This window comes from Budorcas taxicolor, chromosome 13, assembly GCF_023091745.1.
Source record: "Budorcas taxicolor isolate Tak-1 chromosome 13, Takin1.1, whole genome shotgun sequence".
Classification (NCBI taxonomy): Eukaryota; Metazoa; Chordata; class Mammalia; order Artiodactyla; family Bovidae; genus Budorcas; species Budorcas taxicolor.
The window spans coordinates 16,180,568-16,203,574 of record NC_068922.1 but is presented as its reverse complement, the minus strand read 5'-3'; the positions used below and the strand labels follow the sequence as shown (position 1 = coordinate 16,203,574).

General features: G+C 49.3%; 1 protein-coding gene across 2 annotated transcripts; it reads right to left on the bottom strand.

Moving 5' to 3' along the window:
• Nucleotides 1-5,012: 5,012 nt before the first annotated feature.
• ECHDC3 (enoyl-CoA hydratase domain containing 3) lies at nucleotides 5,013-22,094 on the bottom strand. 2 transcript variants are annotated; one of them, XR_008200479.1, is made up of 6 exons: nucleotides 21,743-22,094; nucleotides 16,392-16,513; nucleotides 14,875-14,972; nucleotides 11,134-11,334; nucleotides 5,260-7,809; nucleotides 5,013-5,152 (listed from the first exon to the last, which is right to left on the bottom strand). XR_008200479.1 is itself a non-coding variant. In XM_052650941.1 (5 exons), the coding sequence occupies exons 1-5, from the start codon at nucleotides 21,910-21,912 to the stop codon at nucleotides 7,498-7,500; spliced, it is 903 nt and encodes a 300-aa protein (XP_052506901.1). In that variant the 5' UTR covers nucleotides 21,913-22,094; the 3' UTR covers nucleotides 5,023-7,497. The 2 variants fall into 2 exon arrangements, 1 of the variants encoding a protein (XP_052506901.1); XM_052650941.1 differs by having other exon boundaries at nucleotides 5,023-7,809.
• Nucleotides 22,095-23,007: the final 913 nt, after the last annotated feature.

The window sequence follows — 23,007 nt, the reverse complement described above, 5'->3', positions numbered from 1 at the left end:
AGGGTGGTGTCATCTGCATATCTGAGGTTATTGATATTTCTCCCGGCCATCTTGATTCTAGCTTCTGAGTCATCCAGCCCGGCATTTTGCATCATGTACTCTGCATAGAAGTTAAATAAGCAGGGTGACAATATACAGCCTTGACATACTCCTTTCCCAATTTGGAACCTGTCCATTGTTCCATGTCTGGTTCTAACTGTTGTTTCTTGACCTGTATACAGATTTCTCAGGAGGCAAGTAAGGCTCTATCTAGGTCTGGCTCTAGGTGAATGATCACCCATTGTGGTCATCTGGGTCATTAAGTTCTTTTTTGTATAGTTATTCTGTATATTCTTGCCACCTCTTCTTAATATCTTCTGCTTCTGTTAGGTCCATACCATTTCTGTCCTTTATTGTGCCCATTTTTGCATGAAAATTTCCCTCTAATTTTCTTGAAGAGATCTCTAGTCTTTCCTGTTCTATTGTTTTCATCTATTTCTTTGATTACTTAGGAAGGCTTTCTTATTTCTCATTGCTATTCTTTGGAACTCTGCATTCAGATGGGTATATCTTTCCTTTTCTCCTTTTGTCTTTCATTTTTCTTCTTTTCTCTGCTATTTGTAAGGCTTCCTCAGACAACCATTTTGCCTTTTTGCATTTCTTTTTCTTGGGGATGGTCTTGATCCCTGCCTCCTGTACAATGTCAGGAACTTCCGTCCATAGTTCTTCAGGCACTCTGTCTATCAGATCTAATTCCTTGAATCTATTTGTCACTTCCACTGTATAATCATAAGGGATTTGATTTAGGTCATACCTGAATGGTCTAGTGGTTTACCCTACTTTCTTCAATTTAAGTCTGAATTTGGTAATGAGTTCATGATCTGAGCCACAGTCAGCTCCCAGTCTTGTTTTTGCTGACTGTATAGAGCTTCTCCATCTTTGGCTGCGAAGAATATAATCAATCTTATTTTGGTGTTGACCATCTGGTGATGTCCATGTGTAGAGTCATCTCTTGTGTTGTTGGAAGAGGGTGTTTGCTATGACCAGTGCGTTCTCTTGGCAAAACTCTTGTTAGCCTTTGCCCTGCTTCATTCTGCATTCCAAGGCCAAATTTGCCTATTACTTCAGGTATCTCTTGACTTCCTGCTTTTGCATTCCAGTCCCCTATCATGAAAAAAACCATCTTTTTTTGGTGTTAGTTCTAGAAGGTCTTGTAGGTCTCAATAGAACTTCATGGCTGCATTTAGGCCACTGAGATTTCTATCTAGAGCTAAGCTACCACTGCCCTCTTCTGGAGACATTTGGAACTGCCGCTTTAAGTGCTGAGACTAAGAGAGTAATTCAACAGTGGTCTTGTGCCAGGTGATCACACCAGGACTCCCTCCCTTTACTGGATCCTTGGAACTCTCTTCGCCCCTCCCTTGGGCTGGCATCTCAGCCTGGGTTTTCTCAAAAAGCAGAGCCTGAGCCCAGGTCTGCATGGAGGTAGTTATTTTGGAAAGTGATCCTTCGGAACCTCAGGGAAAGGCATCCAAGGGGGTTGTTGTGAGATGAGAGAATTTGTGCTTGCTTGTCATTGCCCACCCTGGTCCTGGGTGCAGGGCTCCCGAGACTCTTGGGATATCCTGGGAGACAGCAGCGGTTTCTGTTCTGAGAAGGGGACTCTGGGATCCACTTCAGCACAGTCAGGGGTTGGCTGGGAGGAGCAGGGATAGGGCGGGCAGCACAAGGTTGGCCATAACGGCTATGAAAGCTGGGCCATGAGTGCCAGGGTAGTTTATCACTCATCCTCTTGATTTTTCCCTATGTTTGAAATTGTTCATAATAATTTAAAAATCCTGTTGGGGGTAAAAATAGTCATCCAGGGCAGATTTATGTATCTGGTGGTAGGGAAGATGGAGGAGGGTGTATGAAGGCTGACATCCATACTGATGAATGACAAGAGCCTCAGATGTTCCCAGATGCTTTCCTGAAGCATTGCTGTGTGCAGACAGTGCATGTCAGGGGCAAGATAAACAGTCCGTTAAGGAAACTAGACACCTTGCACCAATACCGGCTGGTTCCAGACTTTTCCAAGGCAGAACTTGTCATTCATGGTGAGATCTTGTCTCTGAGAAGTGAATCCTAGTGATCATTTCACCAGCAAGTTCTCTGTAGTTCATTTTAAAAAGAAACAGAGAATCAGACCTGAGATATGTCTTTAAAGGGATGGGGAGCACCACGCTGGAAGCTGGCTGGTTGTCTGAAGTCAGTGCCAGAGCCCCAGGGTGGCTGTCAGCCCAGAGGAGTGTTTAAGTGGGATTATCTGAGCTCCTTGCTGCTGCAGGGATGGATGTTTTCTAAGTGGAACCTCTTCTCACAGTGATCAGGCGAGTCTCCAAGTAAAATCGTGATCACAAAGAATATCACCAGGCCCATAATGAGAAGCTGTTGACAGAAAAATCACTCTGACATTCATCAAGACGCCAATAAATGTCAAGGGAGGGACTAGAGACACTGCAGATCATAAATTCTTTCTCCAGGGGCCTCTAGAGCAGAGTTTGGGGATGAAACTCTTGCATTGCCTTTCTCCTGAATGGTGCTAAGGAAACTTCCAGAAAGTCTGGAACATTTATTGGGCAGTTCACCCTGATGGTCTGGAGGAGATGTCACTAGGAGGGGCACCCCAACTTTTGGTCAGAGCATCCTGTGTTGGGTACCAAGACTGGCTAGGTCTGTATCTCTTTAGTCATTTAGACTTTGTCTGTGTGATGTCACAGTTTGTAAGGTAGCTGGGTGCTGAGATCCCTCCTGACTCGAAATGCTAAAGCTTCACATAGAAGGATCCATCTGCTCATGAATAAGTCAGAATTTATTTTTCCTCTTGATTCCTGTAGTACTTACTGCCTGTGGTGTTCATTTGGCAACCGTCCTGATGGCCTCATTGTAAGATGTGTTCTGTGGCTAAATCCTATTTCCACCTTTTTTGTGAGGGGAGGGGATGTTCTTTACCTCTTGCCAACTAACCATAAGTTTTTCTCTCTCTGTTTTATCACCAGAAATGTAAGCATTTGGAGGCCAAAACACGTGTCAGCTGTGCTTTAAAGAAAGAAAATGGACTTTTCGGAATCCCCTGGATCTGATTTCATCCAATGTGACTCCTGAATACTAACCTACACAGAAACTCTATAAAGCTTTCCTGGACATACAGAGAAAACATGGATTTCATTCACATTCTGTTCAACTGCTTAACTTTGCAAAACTGATTTAGAAAATATGGTCTGAGAATTTTCAAGAAATTTCTCATGTCTCTATCTTGAGCTTGGATGGGGTTGGGGGGAACTGTGCCCTGCCTACATTGAAGTGGACCTGGCAAATCTCATGGGAGATCTGCTCCGTGCTGGGCAACGTCCAGGCTCTGAGAAATAAGTGACAAACACGACTGGTGTGGCCTGCAGTGCTGGAGCGCAGGGGGCATGATATGCTAGACTGTGAGTTAAAATAACAATTCAGCGTGCTTCCTGCACAACAAGAGTGTCTACAGAGTGATGGGATGTCGCCTTCACCTTAACGCCTGTACAAGGGGTGGAACCCCTGCATTTCAGACTCAACCCTGCTGGCTGTGTGATGACAGGCACGTCACCTAGTACCTTTGTGTTTTAGTTTCTTTTCTGTAGAATAAGGTTCATAAAGCCTAGTGCACAGAGATTTTGTGAGAATTTATGTATTAACATCCATAAAAATGCTTCAAATGGTGCCTGGCACAGAGCAATCACTTCATCAATCAAAGCACTGGTAAGCTTTAAATCACAGGACACTTTGACCCATACATTCCCCCACCTCTTTCTAAATTCCTAGAAATTTCTTAAAGTAGTAAGTACCACCTCAATACAAAATTTGGTAAGGTATATATTGAAAACATAGAACATAGAAGCGAGAGACTTCTTAAATGTGTAGACAAATACCTGCAAATTGGTTTTTGGGTCAAAGCTGAGACATCATTATGAAATCAATGGGGACTTCAGAACATCCATGGTGGGAACATGAACCCCACAACGCTGGACTCACCCAGCCCCTAGTCTTCCTCCCTGCCTTGCCTGTGGCAACAGCCATCTCCTTCTCCCCCAGGGAGCCAGAGAGGGCCAGGCCATCCCACCAAGATACCCTACAGGTCCATGATAGCCTGCCAGTTTCTCTGGAGGCCTCTGTGTGGAACCTGAAAGATACATTTGGGGCTCCAGACTATGAAAGAAAACCCTTGCATGACTGAAATTTCACAAGTTTATTAATGGTACAGGTCAACTTCAACCAACCCTGGCCTCTTGATGACTGCAAGGAAAGAATACTCATTCATTAATCAAATATTTAAAAACAATTTAAAAGCTTAGTGCAGTGGGTTTGCAGAAAGCAGAGAGGAAAGGGTGGGGGCCCCTAGACAAAACTAAGCTTCCCTGGTGGATTAGTTGGTAAAGAATCTGCCTGCAATGTACGAGACCCAGGTTCAATCCCTGGGTTGGGAAGATCCCCTGGAGAGGGAAATGGCAATCCACTCCAGTATTCTTCCCTGGGGAAATCTCATGGACACAGGACAGAGGAGGCTGGCATGCCATAAGTCCATGAGGTTGCAAGAGTCAGACATGACTTAGTGACTAAACCACCACCAGACAAAACTAGGGTGATTGCCAGTTTCGATAGAGCTCTGCCCACCGTGCTAGCCCGACACCTTTAAAAGGTTCAGGTGTGGCTCCCAAGAACGGAGGATCTGTGATGGAGTTCTTGTTCTCCAGGGTAATCAGGTGTTTTCACTCTTCACCACTTCCAGGGAAAAATCCAGCTTGTCCATTTGTAGAAGACCATTTTCTTTGGGCGAAGCTACCTGTTTTCCGGCCTTGTTCCAAGTTTCCAATCCAGTGCTGCAGAATCCACAATGTCACAACCAGGAGGACAGAAGGGTCGACGCGGCATTTTTACAGAAGGGGGCCTGGGCGCTGAAAGAGGCCCCGTCACCCGCACCGTCACACGGCTGGTTCGTGGCAAACCTGGGACTTGAACCTGGTGTTCTTCGAGGTCAAACCTGTGCTTTCCTCAGAATTCCCTTGGTAAGCAAAGCTGTGTTGCTGCGGCTTAGCAGTTTCTGATTGGTTTCCTTTGAGTGCGTCGGTCGTCTGTCTCTGTTGACTGGAACAGCGATCTTCTGTGGGAGAAGAGAACACGTACCGTGTCAGGGGCAGGGGATCCACAGTCAGCTAGATGCTGGTTCGACTGTGGCCACTGCCTTCACTGCCCTGAGCCTTCACCTACCAGGGCAGCACAGAGAGCTCCTTCCTAGGTGAGCCTGGCTCAGCGTATCTGGCGGGTCTCCGCACAGTCGCTGCGGGGAAATTTCCGTATCCGCGCTGTTTTCTCGGGGGCTCAGGCCGGGCGGGAGCAGATGCCCCTTTCACTGACTTTCCAGCCCCGTCCCCTCCCGGCGCGGGGACCACCGAGCTCAGAGAAGCTCCCCGGGCAGCGGATGGTGCAGAAGGAAAGGTGAACGCACGCTTTCCAAGAGCGGTCGTCGTGTGTGCCAACCAGAGAGCTTTCATTCGCTGTCCCAGTGGAAGGGAGTAGAGATGCAAATTAACCCCCAATTTATATCTGCCTTGGGGATGAATTATGTGACACTGGTGGTTGGGGAGCTGGTTTTATTCCAGGATTATTTTCCGCTCCGACGATTATTAGGATTTATAGTGCGTCCCCCGAGGGCACTTCAGCTCACAGGCTGGGAAGCCAGCCTGGAGGCCTGAGAATTTCCTGGTTGGAAGCTATGGTGCAGCGCGTACGGAAACTGGAAAGGCAGTTTTTGGTTTTCACTGGGACGTGGGAGAAAGTTTTGCTCTCTTCACTGTGGGGTCCGAGATGGCCGCACAATGACCCCTACGGCGGGCAACCCGAAGGCGGCGTTATTAGTGAGCAGATCATCACGGCCAGTCCTTCACAGCCTGGTCTGGAATATCAGCCCGTTGTTTGTCAGATTCCTAGTAAAACAACAAAACGGCACCGGTGGTTTGCCAATAGTAAAATCCCACGTCGCCGGTGAGCTTGCAAAGTCCTCCAGCAGGGGGCGCGCTTGATCCAGCTCTGGGTTCTGAAAGGCTGCCCGGAGGCAGTTAGGTCTGCAGGCCCGCCTCACTGCAGCCCAGGCTGGGGAGGGCACCCACGGCTTTATCAGCAGACAGAGCCTGGGGCACTCACTCTACCAAGTCTCCACCACTCGTCTGCAAGCTGGAGGTGATGGTGGCCCTGCTCAGCGTGGTTCTGGTGGGGACTGAATGAGGACGTATAGTGGTCTGGCATGTACTCGTGGTGGCTCTGATGATCTCTCTTCTTCTGAGGAACATTCTTAGTAACAAGCTTCTCCTTTCCAAGAAAACACTCTGTCACCTTTCTAGACTCTGGCAAGAAAAAAAAAAATCCAATCTCAACAGAAACCCACTAGGAGACTGCCCTTCCAGGGGCTGCTTGCCCCACTGGCTTAGAATGAGAACCAGTTGGTGGAGCCTCAAGGTTCTGTTTTTCATACTAATTACACTTACGGCCACTCAACGGGTAGGTTTAAAAAAAAAAAAATCAGCCCCAGGCATGACCAGAGGTCTAGGACATTTCTGGAACCTAAATGGAACAGAAGCCAGAAAGTAAGATGTTCAGGTCCTAAACCATCTTTGGGGAACTCAGACACTTGAAGCTAGTCTGGATTCTTTACCGGAAGCTGAGCAGAGCTTGGGAATGCTTCCGGAGTAGATGATTCTTCGTGGGTACGATGTGTGTTCTGTGTCCCTCCTTCCCTTCTGCAATGCTCGAATTCTCAGTCCAGGGTCCAGGGCCCCAGTACCGGGACCTTCATTACAGAAGCACCAGGCACCAGCTAGATGTCCATTAGCACAGGCATCAAAGAGCTAACTGATCTTCTCTCAGCAGCTTACAGTTTGGTTGGGAACATAAAATGATTAGTCTCACTAAATAGGTAATCTTTCAAAGACCCCAAAGATTATCCCAAAGCCACAGATGTGATTATTTTTCAAAAGAACGAAGATTTTCAGAGTGAAGGGTATCTTGGTGGAGATTTGAAATGCTTCACCTGATAAAGGCAAACAGCAACACGTCCGCCTTAGGGGATACTTTCTGGTAAGAGACAGGCTGAAATCCTTCCTTCCTGCCTCCGTTTACGGCACCTTCTCCCCTGCGGGGCGTCCTCTCACCTAAGGTCCCAGGAGGAGCATCACGGGTGGGCTTTCTCACACAGACAGCTCAGCTGAGGTGCGCATGGCCCTTCTGCTGACACTGGTGCCCGAATCGCCAGGTCACTCCTCCCCTGAGGAGTCGTGGCTCCTAACACAGACCATGTTCACTGAGACCATCACTAATGCTGGAAAAGCAGACTGACAGCTACAGTCGCAAGGCAGCGGCGGTGGTTGGGGGTTGGAAGGCTGAGCATGGAGTGGTGGGGTCCTGAGCACTGCCCACTGGGCTCACGGCCCCCAGTTCCTCTGATGAGGCTGCTCAGTGTGACCAGATGGGCTTCCTCTTCTGGAGGAAGGCCTTGACCCCCTCCTGGCCATCCGGCAGGCCCAGGTTGTCCACCATGGTCTGGGAGGTGAGGTGGTAGGCAGTCCTGAGGTCCTGGGCCAGCTGCCGGTAGAAGGTGGCTTTGCCCAGTGACAGCACCGGCCGGCTCTGTGAGGCCACCTTCCTCGCAATCCTCATGGTCTCCTCCTCCAGCCTCTCCTCTGGCACCACCCTGCTCAGCAGCCCGTGAAGCAGGGCCTCTTGGGCTGAGATGGGCTCCCCAGTGAAGAGCATCTCTAAGGCCACCTGCGGGGAGATGGGGCTGTTACCAAGTCGTCCTGCAACCTGGGCCCCACCTGCTCCTGTTCACTCTCCTGACAGCCTCGGCCCAGTTACCTCCTCCTCAGACACTATGTCACCCATCATCCCTAAGGTCCTCCGTCCCCAGACTCTGGCGGGGATGGCATCTGCAAGTGCCCAGGAGAGGGGGACCCTCCTCATCTCCTTCCGGTCACATGTCATTGCAAATCAGACCCCAGCACCATTCCTCTTTCAGGCTGCATTTTCCTCCTTTGCACTTTCACACTTACTATATATTTTACATTTGTTTATGGTATTATCTCCTTTGTTGGCATGTGAACCTCTCTAGGTCAGAGAGTTCTTTTTTCACTGCACCAGAAGAGTACCTTGTACATAGTAGACAGCTTATAGGATATTTATTGGTGAGTGTTTTTTTTCCCCCGACTGTGCCAGGTCTTAGTTGCGGCATACAGGGTTTAGTTCCCTGACCAGGAATCCAATCCAGGCCCCCTGTATTGGGAGCTTGAAGTCTTAACCACTGGACCACCAGGGAAGTCTCTTGGTGAGTGAATTAAGGAATAGATGGATCGAGGCAAACAGTACAGACAGGCGATGCTACAGTCCTTCAGAGGCCAGGTCAGAAGGGGACACAGCTTCCACGGAGACCCCCATTCCCCAACTCTCTGGTGATTTGCACACGGGCTGGGTAGCTGGGCTGTCACTTAACACTCTCCAGCGTGCAGGTTCTGATTAACCAGACGATTAGAACTCAGATTCCCCAGATACACAGAGCTCCGACTGTGTGGATAAACACGGGGAAGCGCGTGTTCCCGCACGGAGACATGGCTGGTCTGGGAAGCGGGGGCTCTGGTCTCTCACCGTGCTGTCGGAGCCCATGGTACCCACTATTTGAGGGGCTGGGAGAGGCCAGCTCTGGGGGAGGGAGCACCCGCACCAAGAAGGTTGTTTATAAGGTGCAATGAAGATGCATGTTGAAGTCACGCCGGGGGCGGGGGCACTTTGCACATGGGGTAAATGATTCACGCCCAGTTTCAGTCTGTTTGGTTCAGTCTGGTTGGCACACGAGAGCTCCTCGCCACGTTTGCTGGTCCGGTGGACAAAAGGCGGCAGCCGCCTCACAGCCGGGCAGTTCCCTACGATGACCAGCAGAGGGCACTGGCGAAACACGCCTGCTGCCGCAGCCAGCGTGAAAGGGGCGGAGCTTCCGGGCTGGGCCGGTGTGCAGAGGCACCCGCTAGGTTTGAGAAGGTTTTGCTTCCCGGCGGATGTGCACGGGGATGCGCCCCGTCACCGGTATAGTCGGTGGCCGCTGTAACAATATGTCCCCGAGGGGTGCAGGCAAGTGTCGACCAGGCAGGTGTGTCTGGGTCAGGTTTAGATCTCTATGACTCCCTGGTTTTCCTCTTAGAGGGGCCACGCCCCAGGTGAGGTTTAAGCCACTTGGTTCGGTTCCCTGGGAATTTAAGGCCTGTTTTTGTCGCATTTTTCCCTCCTTCTTTCTTCTGAAAAACGAATTTAAAGGTTGACACATATGATCAACCTGTAAGTTTCCAGGACTCAATTGCAAGCCTTGATTTTAAGAGATTTTAAGCCTTGTTTTGAGAAAGAATACAGTCTTAGCTTGGAGAAGGAAAGGGCAACCCACTCTAGTATTCTTGCCTTGAGAAGTCCCATGGACAGAGAAGCCTGGCAGGCTACAGCCCATGCGGTCGGCAAAAGAGTTTGTTATGACTGAATAACTAAACAGCAGCAGATTCTTATCTGGACAGTAAGGGCTGATTTAAAGGTATCAAAGGCCTCAGCATAGAACCTTCCAGAATGTCAGGGGTTGAAACTGAGCAGTGGCAGGTTGGCCAAGCAGACAGCCACCATCCTTAATGTGCAAAAGGCCTGGAGATGAGATTTGATTGGCAATTATAACAATTATAAAATTGTTCATAAACTCTGACAATATCTTTGTGATGTGTTTTAATTTAAGGTCCTGGCGCTCAATAGGGACTTAAGTATTTATTGAATATATAACACTTAAGGTAAACGTGTATCCTGGTGGGATCTAGACACCCCCTGAATCTGAGGATACTGGAGCAAGCTGTTGTGTTCTGAGGGTCACCTTCTCTTACGTGGAGCCCACATCCAGCTGGTTTTCATGGTGTGGGTGTTTGTAGGTACCTGTGATCAGAATTTTCTAACAAACCTATTTCTGTAAAAGCTAATGAGGAGGCACATGGAAGGCAAGTGTGTGCCCCTGAACTTGGTCCCTTGGCCTGATTTCCCTTGGGTCTCATTTCTTTTGTGCCTCAGGCTATGAGCAACTGCTGATTTTCTTAGTTGATGCTAAAATGGAAAATATATTCTAGAAAGCAGTTTAGGTTCCCCACCTGCTATGAATCTGCATGCATGCATGCTAAGTCAATTCAGTCATGTCTGACTCTGCGATCCTATGGACTATATAGCCTGCCAGGCTCCTCTGTCCATGGGATTCTCCAGGAAAGAATACTGGAGTGGGTTGCCGTGCGCTCCTCTAGGGGATTTTTCCTGACCCAAGGATCAAACCAAGGATCTCTCACCTCTCCTGCACTGGCATGCACATTCTTTAAAACTAGTGCCACCTGGAAAGCCCTATGAATTGACCCTCCTTTAAAAACAGATTTTCAATTGAGAAAGAGGATGTATTTTTCTAGAATGAGGAAACCACCAGTTTTTACTTGAGATATTCAGTAAACACTCTCTTACAATGTTATAGGAAGGGGGAAACCTTTGTGAAGAAAGTGGACTTCACTCAGGTCAACGATGGCAGAACAGCTCTGGGCACGTTTAACACACCATGTGCAGGACGTTCCTGCAGCCACTACAAAAGTGACACACTCAATGTATCAGCTCCTTTCAAAGCATTCTGGAGCAAGATGGATTGTCAGCACACAGGAAGCCAGTGACACAGTGTCCTAGCCTCTTATACTGGCATATGTCACCATGCTATGACAGCTCATAGGCAGCCTTTCTGTGCCATAAAACTGTGTCTCAATTGCATTTCACATGAGTGCAAAAGATGTTTGCCTTTATGAAAACAAAGCAAATCTGGAAACTTAACCAGCTGTACTGAGGAGCAGGCAAGAGTGAAAAACAGTGATTTACAAACTGACAGCTACAGGGATAACCTGTAACAAGACATTAGCACATTAGCCAGCTCTGCTTTGGGCAGAATGTCCTGACTCACACTGTACTTTCAACAACGAAGCTCTGGAACTGACCCTCACAGGCACTCACGTCGCGGCTGGAGGAGGGGTGGGGGAAGGTACAGGGAGTTGTTACCTTTCTCGGCACTGCTCTCCCCAAGGCCACTGCGGGGGTGGAGCAGAAGAGCCCTATGTTCACGCCCGGTGTGGCAAAGGAAGACTTGTCACTTGCCACGGCAATGTCACAGCTGGCAACCAGCTGACACCCAGCTGCAGTGGCCAGGCCATTCACCATGGCGATGATGGGGACTGGGTGGTTCTGGATCAGCATCATGACCTGAGGAGCAAACACACCTGCTTCACTTCCATCCAAAAGTGAGGTGGATGTCAAAGCTTGTTATTTTATGTGATTTTACTGTTCAGAGCCCATTTCAAATTCATAAGTGTATCAGATTCTATGACCAAGGAGAATAAGTTGCATGAAATCTCAACTGTGAATCAGACTGTATGATTTGGTCTCCTTGAGATCCAGGAGGAAGGAACCAGGACTCCAAGGCTCCCCAGGCAAGTGACTCCCTAAGGCCATCAGACCCAAGAGAGTGGGGCTGTGGGGTCTGAGCAGTTTCTGTCCGACTCCAGGCCCCTAGTCTGACCCTGAGCATGACTTCAGTGAGGGTGCTGTCCCCTGGACCACTCTGCTCACAACCTCCCTAGAGAAGACAGTTGAGTGACTGGGAAACAAGTAGCTCTGTTCCAACGGTGGCGGCGTGGAGCTCTCATGTTAAAAGCTGGGAGGCAACTTCCTTACTGATTACTTCTCCAGTTGCCACTGTGATTCTTTCTCACTTCTACTAAGATGGGGGGAACATCCTGCTGTCATCAAAGTAAAATTCCAAAGTGCACAGAGAGGGGAGCCGGAAACTGGCTTGCGTGAGACCCCTGCCCTCAAATCTCCCGAACTTTAACTCATTTTTGCAGCTTATGAAATAACTTGGCTAATTTCTCCATCTTTTCCCTGACATGCTTAACCGATTGTGTTGCTATGGTAACTTCAGTGTCAAAATGTTTGCCCTTCAATCCTGGCTGGAGGGAGAGGAGCCGGGACTCTGGGTTGACTTCCCAGCAGCCACTCCAAGGAAAATGACCTTCATGGGTTCCCAGGTTTTGCCTAAGGAACTCACCTTTTGTGTTCATGAACATTTGGCACTTGTCAGCTTTATTCTAAAATGACCAATTGTATATTTGGGGATATGATATCATATTCTTGACTTCAAGGGGGTCACCTTTTGAGATTCTGGTAAATGCTAATGGCCCTCCTCCAGAGGAATGCACATATATACCCCCACCCTAAATTGCTGGTGGGTTTAGGGGGTTTGTGCCTATAGGTAGGGTGGGGATGGTGGGGACTATGGTAGCCAGGAGGCTGCATAAGAGCTTCTGAGGTCTGACTGCAAAGACAGAAAAGGCTGTTTCAGCTCTGCGTGTCATGTGTTGCCTGATCAACTGAGGGTGTGAAAAGTCCATTGGCTGTGACGGGCAGCACAGTCTGTCTCCCGCCTTTCGTCTAAGAAGGCCTGAGATTTCACACGAGCTGGTGAGTGATAACTTAGGCAATCCAGTAGATCGCTAACATTAAAAGTATCCTACCCTGACAAAGTGTTTCTTCTCCTCCTCAATTTGCCCCATTCTTGATGTGTAAGTAATTAACCCTCGTGCGGCACTTGTGTTCAGTGACGAATCTACTGTAAAATTCAGATGCGGAGCCAGTCCACGGATCTTCCTTCCTTTCCACCATCCCCTCTTCTTGTGCGTGCTTAGTTTTCAGTTGTCTAACTCTTTACGACCCTATGGACTGTAGCCCACCAGGCTTCTCTGTCCATGGGGATTCTCCAGGTAAGAATACTGGAGTGGGTTGCCATGCCCTCCTCCAGGGGATCTTCCCAACCCAGGGATCAAACCCAGGACTCCCACATTGCAGGCGGATTCTTTACCGTCTGAGCCACCAGGGAAGCCCTCACCTCTTCTCATGCAGGAACAAAATGAGGAAGTATTGGCCTCATTCTGCTCCAATCTGCCTGCTGGTAACACTTGCAAACTGAAATCTTGCACAAGTTCATGGTGCTCAGACTTATCAGGATGATTTTATTTTCTTAGACAAAGTCTTAAAGAAGTCAATACACTTCAACTTCTCTTTTACTATGTCAGGACAAGGTCCTGTCTGTGTCTTTTTCAGTGATCGGGGGGCATCCATATGGTAGAAGCTTCCAAGAAACCTCGCCTTTGTCCTCCGAAGAAGCTCGGCTCCCCTGTGGCCTTTTGCTGTTTAAGATCTCAGTTCATGAAGGTATCACAGCCAAGTGACAAAAGCAGGCCATTTAGGGGAAGATGGAAGGGCTCTGCTGGTTCTCTTTGCTGATTTTCTATTTGGCCAAACATATCAGTAGGAAAATAACTTTTAAAAGCACCAAGTCGTAGCAAACAAACAGCAGAATGTCCCATAAACATTATTAATGTGAAACGAAAGACTTGGCTCTGACTTGCTTCCATCTCTATGAAGTCAAGTCAATCACTTTTCAGGTTTGTCCCTCCACAAAATGAAAACTATGATCTCCTTAGGGGTTTCTGGAAGGGCAAGGAAAACAAGAACGTATCCCAGTCACCTTCCCCTTCCCCTCTCTGATGTTCACTTCTGTCTGGTCTACAGTAAAGGTCCCCTCAAGTATTTGTTGCATCATTAATGACCAAAGAAATGAATGAATAAGTAAATGTATGAAGGAGAAATTAGGTGAAGTACTCCTAGGGTTCAGGTTATGAAACTGCTTTATACATCTTCTTTCTCAAGTCGATTTCCAGTTTTCAGGTCGGCTGGAAATTCTCTTTTCCTCTGTTTCCCTCAGTATCTTGCAGGTATGCATACAGCAGGCGCTCAGGAGATGCTCATTAAATGGACAGTGCGTTACCTAAGGTGGATTCTATGTTTCTGATTACCCGGTTGATCTGACGCATGTATAAGTCATCCCCAGTTTTGTTCTTCCTCTGATAGGTTTGTTCTTCCTCTGATAGGTTTGTTCTTCCTCTGATAGGTTGTTGATGCTGTTTAGTCACTAAGTTGTGTCCCACTCTTTGCGACCTTGTGGACTGTAGCCCGCCAGGCTCCTCTATCAATGGGATTTTCCAGGCAAGAATACCGGAATGGGTTGCCATTTCCTTCTCCAGGGCATCCTCCCCACCCAGGGTTTGAACCAGCATCTCATGCATTGGCAGGCAGATTCTTTACCACTGAGCCACCAGGGAACCCCCTTCCTCCTCTATATCTGTTGTCAATTTCCCTTCTTAATGTGGTTAAAGAGACAGAAAAAGGGAGAAGAGGAAAAATGAAGAGGTTAATTTTCCTACTTGGAGGCAGTGATTATAAAGGTTAGTTGAAAGAAGAGTTTGGAAATAATTTTTAAAATCATTATTGTTATGAATGCTCTCTTTCCTGTTGACAGAATTGTTTTAGTTTAAAACTTTAAAAATTGTAATAATCTTAGGTCCTTCTTTTCTAAAAAGGTACAGTTCTACTCTCTATTTCTTACTTAAGACGTGGATATCAAGATGTACCCTGTAAGGCAGGGATGGCAACTCTTAGTAGCAATGTGTGTTTTCCTTTCTTTGGCCCATTGCATGATCAAATGCTAACCACAGTCACTTCTGAAAAGTTGAAACCAAATATTTGCTTGGAGGAAGGGTTCACCAGTGACCACAGAGTTTTCAGTAGTTCTGCAGTGGTGACATATCATAGCTTAGATACTTATCTGTAAACTAGAAGCCTAATTCAGTATTTAATACAGTTATCACTCTCAGGCTTGCAATGTTGACCATCACCCTGGCTTACCTCAGAACAAGTTTGAAATACTTCTGCATGATAATCTGGGCCTTGTTCGTCCGTCAGTTCCTTTAAATCATGTCCAGAAGAAAATACAGGCCCTTCAGCTGCAACGTTTCCAGTTGAGAAAAGAAAAGACAAAGATGTAAACAGCCAGAGCTGGGACAGTCACTTACCTGTCCAGTGAATAAATGCAGGGAGTGATCGAATTGATGCTCTGGACACTTAGAGAAAGTTGTTTCTTTTCTGTTTTATATTTCTTTCACTATGGAAACAGCTTTAGAGAAAGTTAATGGCCTGATTTTGATAAGAGTAATTCAAGCTAGCTGGAAGAGCTATGGCCAGTATTTTATGATGACCGCACAGGGGGAGGGCTCTCAAAAGGTCCCTGGTGGAAACTAGTGAAAATACGCATTATGAAAAGGAGAAGCCTTGGTAACCAACTGAGCTCAGCAACCAGCCATCTTCAGAGTTGTTCCTTTGGTCTCAGCTTTGTTTTTTGAGACTTGGCCTGGCCTGAGTGTATCAACTCACCCAAGGCCACAGAAATCCACCAGAGCCTTTGGCAGCATCCCTATCTATTAGTCTACCCCAAGGGCTGCAATCAGGAAGGTCAGGACATGAAGAGAATGCCTTTATTTTATAAACTAGGGACCTGAGGAGGTGGTTTAATTTTCGTTGTCATTAACAACAACAGCAAAATGTGATCCCATGATGAGCTGGTAACATTTTACATTTCCTCTGATCACGGCAATTGTGACAGGAAGTGCTTTTCCCTTTAAGCAAGCCAAGGAACAGCGTCATTTGGAAGTGAGCTGCCTTCGACGTATCTGGGTTACAGCAGTCAGAGGACTACTGATCTCTACCAGCTGTATTTCTTTTTTCTTCACCACATAAAACAGTTGAAAATGTATATTCAATGACTTATAGAAGGTCACATTCTCCAGAAACACTGATCCTTAATTAAAGAAATACAAAAGCATCACAGAGCAGTTTCCATATTACTCGTCTGCGGCTGCTTTAAAATACTGATGTTGTTATTATTAATACCACCACCATCATTACCAGCTCATCTGCTAAAAATTCTTACTGGAAAAAAGAGCAAGGAAAGAACTGGGCAAAATCTGGCACGCGTTCTGGCACCACTGAAGGAGGCTGTACATCTCAGCTGAGAGCCTGGTAAGAGTCGGAAGACAAACCCACCGTCTGTCCTAACAGCCTGGTCCTAGCCGACCAGGCAGTCTACCAAAAGGATTGGCAATTAAACCCACTGCATAGGGCCCACAAGGACATCAGTTCTCAGCATAGCCTCGTGTGGCAATATTCAGTATCCACCAAAAATGGAAACACATACTTTTACTGCACAGTAATGTTTGCTATAATTTCCACAGCAGATAGTGTCAGGACCAAGGTTCCTGCCATGTACAATTTTAGGAGATTCAAATTAATGCCCTAGTTAACTATAGAAATTTGAGACACCTCTTCTGGGTTCTGCAGAATGCTGAGGATGGACATTTCATCAATACCTGAAATGATAATGACCTTCAGATCCTGGCTTTCAGCTTCATGAAGTATGTCGCTCTGGAGAGATTTCAGCATGGCCAATGACAGCGCATTTCTTCTCTTTGGATCACTCAAGATGATGCTCCTGCAAAGAACATTTTATAATTACTGGGTTGGGTGCCAGTCAAAACAAATGAGGACCCCTGCAGCAATTTGGGAGCTGTTTTTTTTTCTTTTAACTTTGTACTATGCATTGAGGTATGGCCAGTTAACAAAGTTGTGGCAGTTTCAGGTGAACAGGGAAGGGACTCAGCCATACATACACATGTATCCATTCTTCCCCAGCCCCTCCCATCCAGGCTGCCACATAACATTGAGTGGAGTTTCATGTGCTATATAGTAGGTCCTTGCTGGTTATCCATTTTAAATATAGCAGTGTGCACATGCTCATCCCCAATTCCCTAACTATCCCTTCCTCCTAACAACCATAAGTTCATTTTCTAAGTCTGTGAGGCTCTTTCTGTTTTGTAATTAAGTTCTTTTGTATCATTTCCTTTTAATTCCTCATATAAGGGATGGCATATGATATTTCTCCTTCTCTGACTTACTTCACTCAGTATGACACTTTCTAGGTCCTTCCATGTTGCTGCAAATGGCATTATCTCATTCTTTTTAATGGCTGAGGAGTATTCCATTATATATATATGTATTTGCCGCACATCTTCTTTACCATTCTTGTCGATGGACACTTAGGCTGCTTCCATGTCTTGGCTATTGTGAACAGTGCTGCGATGAACACTGGAGTGCATGTAACCTTTCGAATCGTGTTTTCTCCGATATATGCCCAGGAGTGGGATTGCAGGTCATATGGTAGTTCTATTTTTAGTTTTTTAAGGAACCTCCATACTGTTCTCCATAGTGACTGCACCAATTTACATTCCCACCAGCAATGTAGGAGGGGTTGGGGACCTATTTTTAAAACCCTGGAAAAGAGAGCTGTGGGCACTCAGAGGAGAGGGTTTGTTAACTCTCTGGAGTGACAGCTCAGTCAAAACAAGGGGACTACCTGAACTGTGGGGGCTTTTTTGCCCTTGCTCTCGAGTTGTTTCCCTTTTTTTCCCAAGTCTGTCTCGGAACTATTACTGCCACCTCCACAGAAAGGGCAAGGCGCAGGAGTTTCAACACAATCACCACCCAGGCTGAGTGGCTGCATGGAGCGTAAGACAGGTGGGGGCTGGAGGAGGCCGACATGCAGTGCCACCTTTAACCTGCTTCTTTCCATTGTTCTTCAGAACGAATAGGTGGAAAAGGAGCCAGGAATGAAAACACGCCCCCGGATCTCCTCCCCCCAACACCAGGGAAGAGGCAGCCGAGGTGCAGACGCCAGCCGGCATGTGCATCTCCCTACCTTTCCTGTAGTGACACTGTGTAAGCCAGCAAAATCATTCCTGCTGACTGAGAACGGGGTGCTACGTGCAGAACCGTTGCAGCAAGAGGGTCTCCCGGCCATGTTGTCCCTCAAAAACCAGCGTTCAAAGGCTTGCTTGCTGTTTTACGGTTCTCCATGAGCTGGTGGGAATAACCTGGCTTGTCACCTTGCTGCCTGCACGCAGAAATGTCTTGTGCTTGCTCTTCGAAGGGACGGTCAGCAAGCTAGACGCCAGGTGATTGTTGTGTGTTTTGTTTCCCAGCCGTCTCCGGCTGTGTTTTTTCTGCCTTCCTCATTCTGTATCTGGTATTTCCACTGCGGTGTGTGTCACCTGGCATCCTCCTTAAATAGCCTCTGTGTTCTGGGAAACCCATCGATGACTGAATTTATTTTGGAGCATTAGGAATAACCATTTTCTCCAGAATGCCACTTTGGTTTTGCTGCCATCTTTAGGTGGTTGTGATAGTCATCATTTGGTTTCTCATACTCTCTCTTAAGCACAGAAATGACTCATAGCTGATATGCTGACAGCCCCAGAAACCTATATTCTGGCGGTGGTGGAGACTGCTGATAAACCTTCCAGTAAAATAATTAGTGTGCTCACTGTGACAAACCTAAAAAGCTGCCCTCCCATCGGTGACATAGGCTTAAATTAAATCCTAAGGCCTTGGGCAAAATTGTGTAAAAAGATGCCAGTCCTCAGATGCCTGTGGTTTGCTGTGTGTCCCATTAATCCTTTGGCCTGAGCGTCACACACCCTGTCAGGGTGCTCTGAATTGCGAGTTTGTTCTTCAGCCCCGTATCACCAGCCTTCTGTTCCTGCCATTCCACTAAGGCTGTTGCTACCAAGAATCCCCTGATTGCCAAAACTAAACCCAATGCTGCTGTGATCCCACCTGCCTTCTGGAAGCATGTTCCTCCTCTGTCGTTATTTTGGTGCTTCTCTGGCCACTCCTTCTTGACTTTGGGGATGGGCTCCTTGCCCTCTGCTCACCTCTAGATGCCACAGTCCTCAGGATTCTCTTCCTGTTCCATACACTCCTCCCAGGCAACTTCCCGGTGGCCTTAGCATCAGCTACACCTCTGTGCTGACCATGCCCAATCTTTGCCTCAGTTCACACCTCTGAGCTCCAGACCCACAAGTTCACTAGCATGGCTTCTGGACTCTCCCGCCAAGGTGCCCCTTAAGCCTCCTTTTCCCAGTGACCAAACAGACCCCCTGTCTTTGCTTATCTCAGAAAGCCATCCTGGATTGCTGTTCAACGGGTTATTGAGACCCGATTGCTCCGTTCCATGTCAAAGGTCAAACCCAGTGGGTAACACCTCCTGAGAATCTCGCTGGTCTGAATTCCCCAGCAGCTACCTTGTCTTGCACCTGGAGCTTTAACACCACCCCTTTGGAAAGGGGATCTCCTTTACAGTGAGGTCACCACCAGGGCAGGTGATAAAAATGTAAACTTTCCATTTACAAGGCAAGAGATGGTCCCTGTAGATGCTTCAGTGAGCTGCCTGGAGTCTATCCCGTTGTCTTAAACCACTCACAGGTCTGTGGGGCAAGACGCTGCCAGGCTCCCATGTGGAGGAGACACCCAACATGTATCTGTTGGTTGAATTCATGATCAAAAAGAGCACTTCTATTTTGCAAGGCCAGTTCCACCAATTGCTGTGGATTTTCACCTCCTCTAGTTTCCTGGCATCTCTTTTAAACCCAAGTGGCGAGCACCCTGGAATGGCTCAGCAGGAGTGGGGGCAGCTTTGGAGGCAGATGGGCCTTTCTCTGTCAGCCCTCCTGCCTCCTAGCTGTGTGGCCTCCGGCAGGCCGTCCTCTGGACTCATTTCCTCACTGTCAGGCAGGGATGACGTGATCTAGAACACCTGGTGGCTGTACGGAGGGTTGGGGGTGAGGAGCGTGCAGCACCGAGCACAGCACCACACTCAGCACTGGCCCTCACAGGAGGCAGCACAGGGGCGGCTGTTGAAAGGGACACTTCAGTGAGTGGCTGCAGCTCACCCCTCAGTGCCTGACATCGTTCTGCTTTAGTGCTGGCTTGCTTCCCTCCTACTAAACCATTCCTGACATCCTCCTTTCTTATTTATGTTTATTTTACCTCTGGAGAATCGGGGAGCCTCCCCAGTGATTCAGTGGTAAAGAAACCACCTGCATTGCAGGAGACATCGGAGATGTGGGTTTGCTCCCTGGGTTGGCAAGATCCTGTGGAGGAGGAAATGGCAACCCACTCCAGTATTCTTGCCCAGAGAATCCCATGGGCACAGGAGCCTGATGGCCTACAGCCCATGGGGTCACAGAGTCGGACACGACTGAGCAACTGAAAACACATACACACACACTGGAGAATCAACAACATCTTCTGTCATCTGGCTGCCGTGCCAAATGGGCCAGATTTGAAGAAACAGAGTTTTTTAAGGGCCCTACTTCGCCTGTAAAAATGGGCAAGTAGGGCCCCTGCCCTGGCCCTGCACTTTGGAGAACTCTGCTCCGACGGGCCCCCTTCCAGCGGTACCCCTCCTGGCGAGCAAGGAGTCCAGTGGGATGTTGAGATGTGTGCACCTGGAAATCACCACACCCTTCCACACCCCACTGCAAGTCACCTGAAACCCTGGAATTCCATGGCTCTGCAGTGGGCACCCTAAGGCCTACGGGGTGGCTGTGAGGAGCTGAGTGTAGGGGGTGACGGAGTGGACAGACTGTGGGCATGCTGCACAGGATGTCTGGGACCTGTGTGCCAAGACCCTGACAGAGCATCAGGATGGAGTGGGGGAGAGGTGAGGAGTGCCAGGGCAGGGTGGGAAGCACAGAACAAAGCTGCAGGCCAAGAGTGCTCTCCACTGCTTTGGGGGAGCTCCTCGGAGCCTGAGGACTCAAACAGCCTTCCAAGTCTTGGGCTTCACTGCTGGCTCAGCTGGTAAAGAAACCTTGCCCTCTAATGCAGTAGACACAAGAGATGTGGGTTCAATCCCTGGGTAGGGAAGATCCCCTGGAGAAGTAAGTGGCAACCTACTACAGTATTCTTGCCTGCAAAATTCTATGGACAAAGGAGCCTGCTGGGCTACAGCCCATAGGGCGGCAAAAAATGAGGCAATTCAGCACTGTGCACTCGCACACATCAGATTTTAGGACTGCCTACTTGTCAGGACAGAAGGAAATATATTGACCTATCTTGCAGTTTGCTTGATTTGTAAGGTCTAAATACTCAAGACACGTCAGGTAGGCCTCCCTCTGCACTCTTGCTTGGGCCAGGCAGTCGTCAAGGTGAGGCCTGGATGGAGCTGAAGGCCTTCTGCCTTTACCACTCCACCGTCCAGTTTCAAGTGTGTGCCCAGGTATGTTTTTGTAAAAGGGGTTTAGGCTTGTTGAGCCAAAGGGCAGAGCTCAGTACAGTGTGTCCTTCGTCCTATTTATTTACCGCCCACGTGGGCAGTTCTGGCTGCGGGCCAAGGAGCAGCTCGGCTAAGCCTGACTGCGCCTTGGAGCCACGTCACGTTTGTGAGGCCCAGAGCCCTCTATGAAGGGCTTTCTCAAAGGCACAGCAGCGGAGGGGCCTCCCATATGGCTGCCCACGCTGAGTCCAAATGCGAGGTCGACTCGGTCTGGGGTTTAGGGGCAGTGCTGGCACCGTCGCAGGCAGCCCCACTTAAATCCTCGGTGTGAATCCTGCAGGGTCCCAGAGGCCACTGAGCCCAGCCAAGGGACCTCTGTAAACGCCGCATCCGCGGATTCTTTTCACGTCGAACACTCCCGCCGAACAGATGGACTGCGATGGATAAACTGGGCTCTGCGGCGGGCGGAGCTGACCACCGACGGAGCCGCTCTGGACTCTGCGTGGGGTGGCACGGTTGGCAGCCGGCCTCCTGCGCCCCTCTCTCTTCCTGGGTCCCGCCGGCCACCCCCCGGGGAACAGCCCCGCACCCAGGCGGGCCGCTGACCTGATGCCGTCCCGCTGCCGCGCGATGGTGGGTCGCGGCCCCGGCTCCGGCCGCCCGATCCCGGCCGGCCCCCCGCTGCAGAAGCCGGTGGTGAGTGGAGCCCACGGACCGCGCTGGAGCCAGCCCGACCCCTTCGCTCCCAAGGCCCGCAGGCCCGCGGTCGCAGCCATGGCGGCTAGAGACGCGCCGGAATCGGACGCTGCTGAGCTCGACGCCGGGGCCCGCGGGCTCTGGGCGCTCCGATGGGCGTGGGTGCCGGCCGGGCCGCTGCGCCTCGATCGCTCCAGGCCGCGGGCAAAACTGGATCCGGGACCCCGGGCCCAAGCTGGGACCCGACTCTTCTCCCCAGGCCTTTCCCCTCCGCCCCGCCCCGCCCCGCCCCGCCCCGCCCCGCCCCTCCCGGTCCCGCGCTGGGGCCGCGAGTCCTCCCAGTGCGCCCCGAGGCTCCGCCCGCGTAACACCGCCCCTGGCGCCGCGTCCGCCCTTGCCCCGCCCCTTGCCCTTGGCGCCCCGCCCCCGAAATCCCTACCTCGCCTATGACCCTGCCCCTCGTGTCGCCCCGCCCCCGAGGCCCTGGCGCCCTGCCCCCGGAGGACTTGAGAGGTCGGGCCTGGGGTGAACAACTCAAAACCTGCAGGCGCGCTCTGAGGTTTGTTTGCCTTAGCAAGGTCAGATGAAGGGGTTTAAAGGAGGCGAGGCGTGGGCTGGCTTGTTCCCTTTTGCTACAACATCAAGAACGTGGTGGTTTGCCTAGATCAGAAGAAAAATGAGCGCCATCAGGGAGCGAATGATGTGAGCTACAGGACGCTGCTTTTTTTTTTTACAAACTGTTTCATCCTACTCATCCTATCCCAGGCCTTGCAGGTGGTCCCAGGTCACTACAGGACCTGTGTCCCACTCAGGCCCTGGCTTTTGAATGCTCTGTGTCTTCTCTTATGGAAAACCTGTGGGATCTAATTTGTATCAAGTGTTTTTTCAGTGCACCAAGGAGGGTGCATTTCAATGCTTCTAGGCCTTTGGCTAACATCACGAGTAGTATGGGGGCTTCCCAGGTGACACGGGTAAAGAATCTGCCTGCCAATGCAGGAGATGCAGTTTAGACGTGGGTTGGATCCCTGGGTTGGGAGGATCCCCTGGAGGAGGGCCGGCAACCCACTTCAGTATTTTTGCCTGGAGAATCCCATGAACAGAGGAGCCTGGCAGGCTACAGTCCATAGGGTCGCAAAGAGTCGGACATAACTGAGCGAGGGAGCACACACACAAGG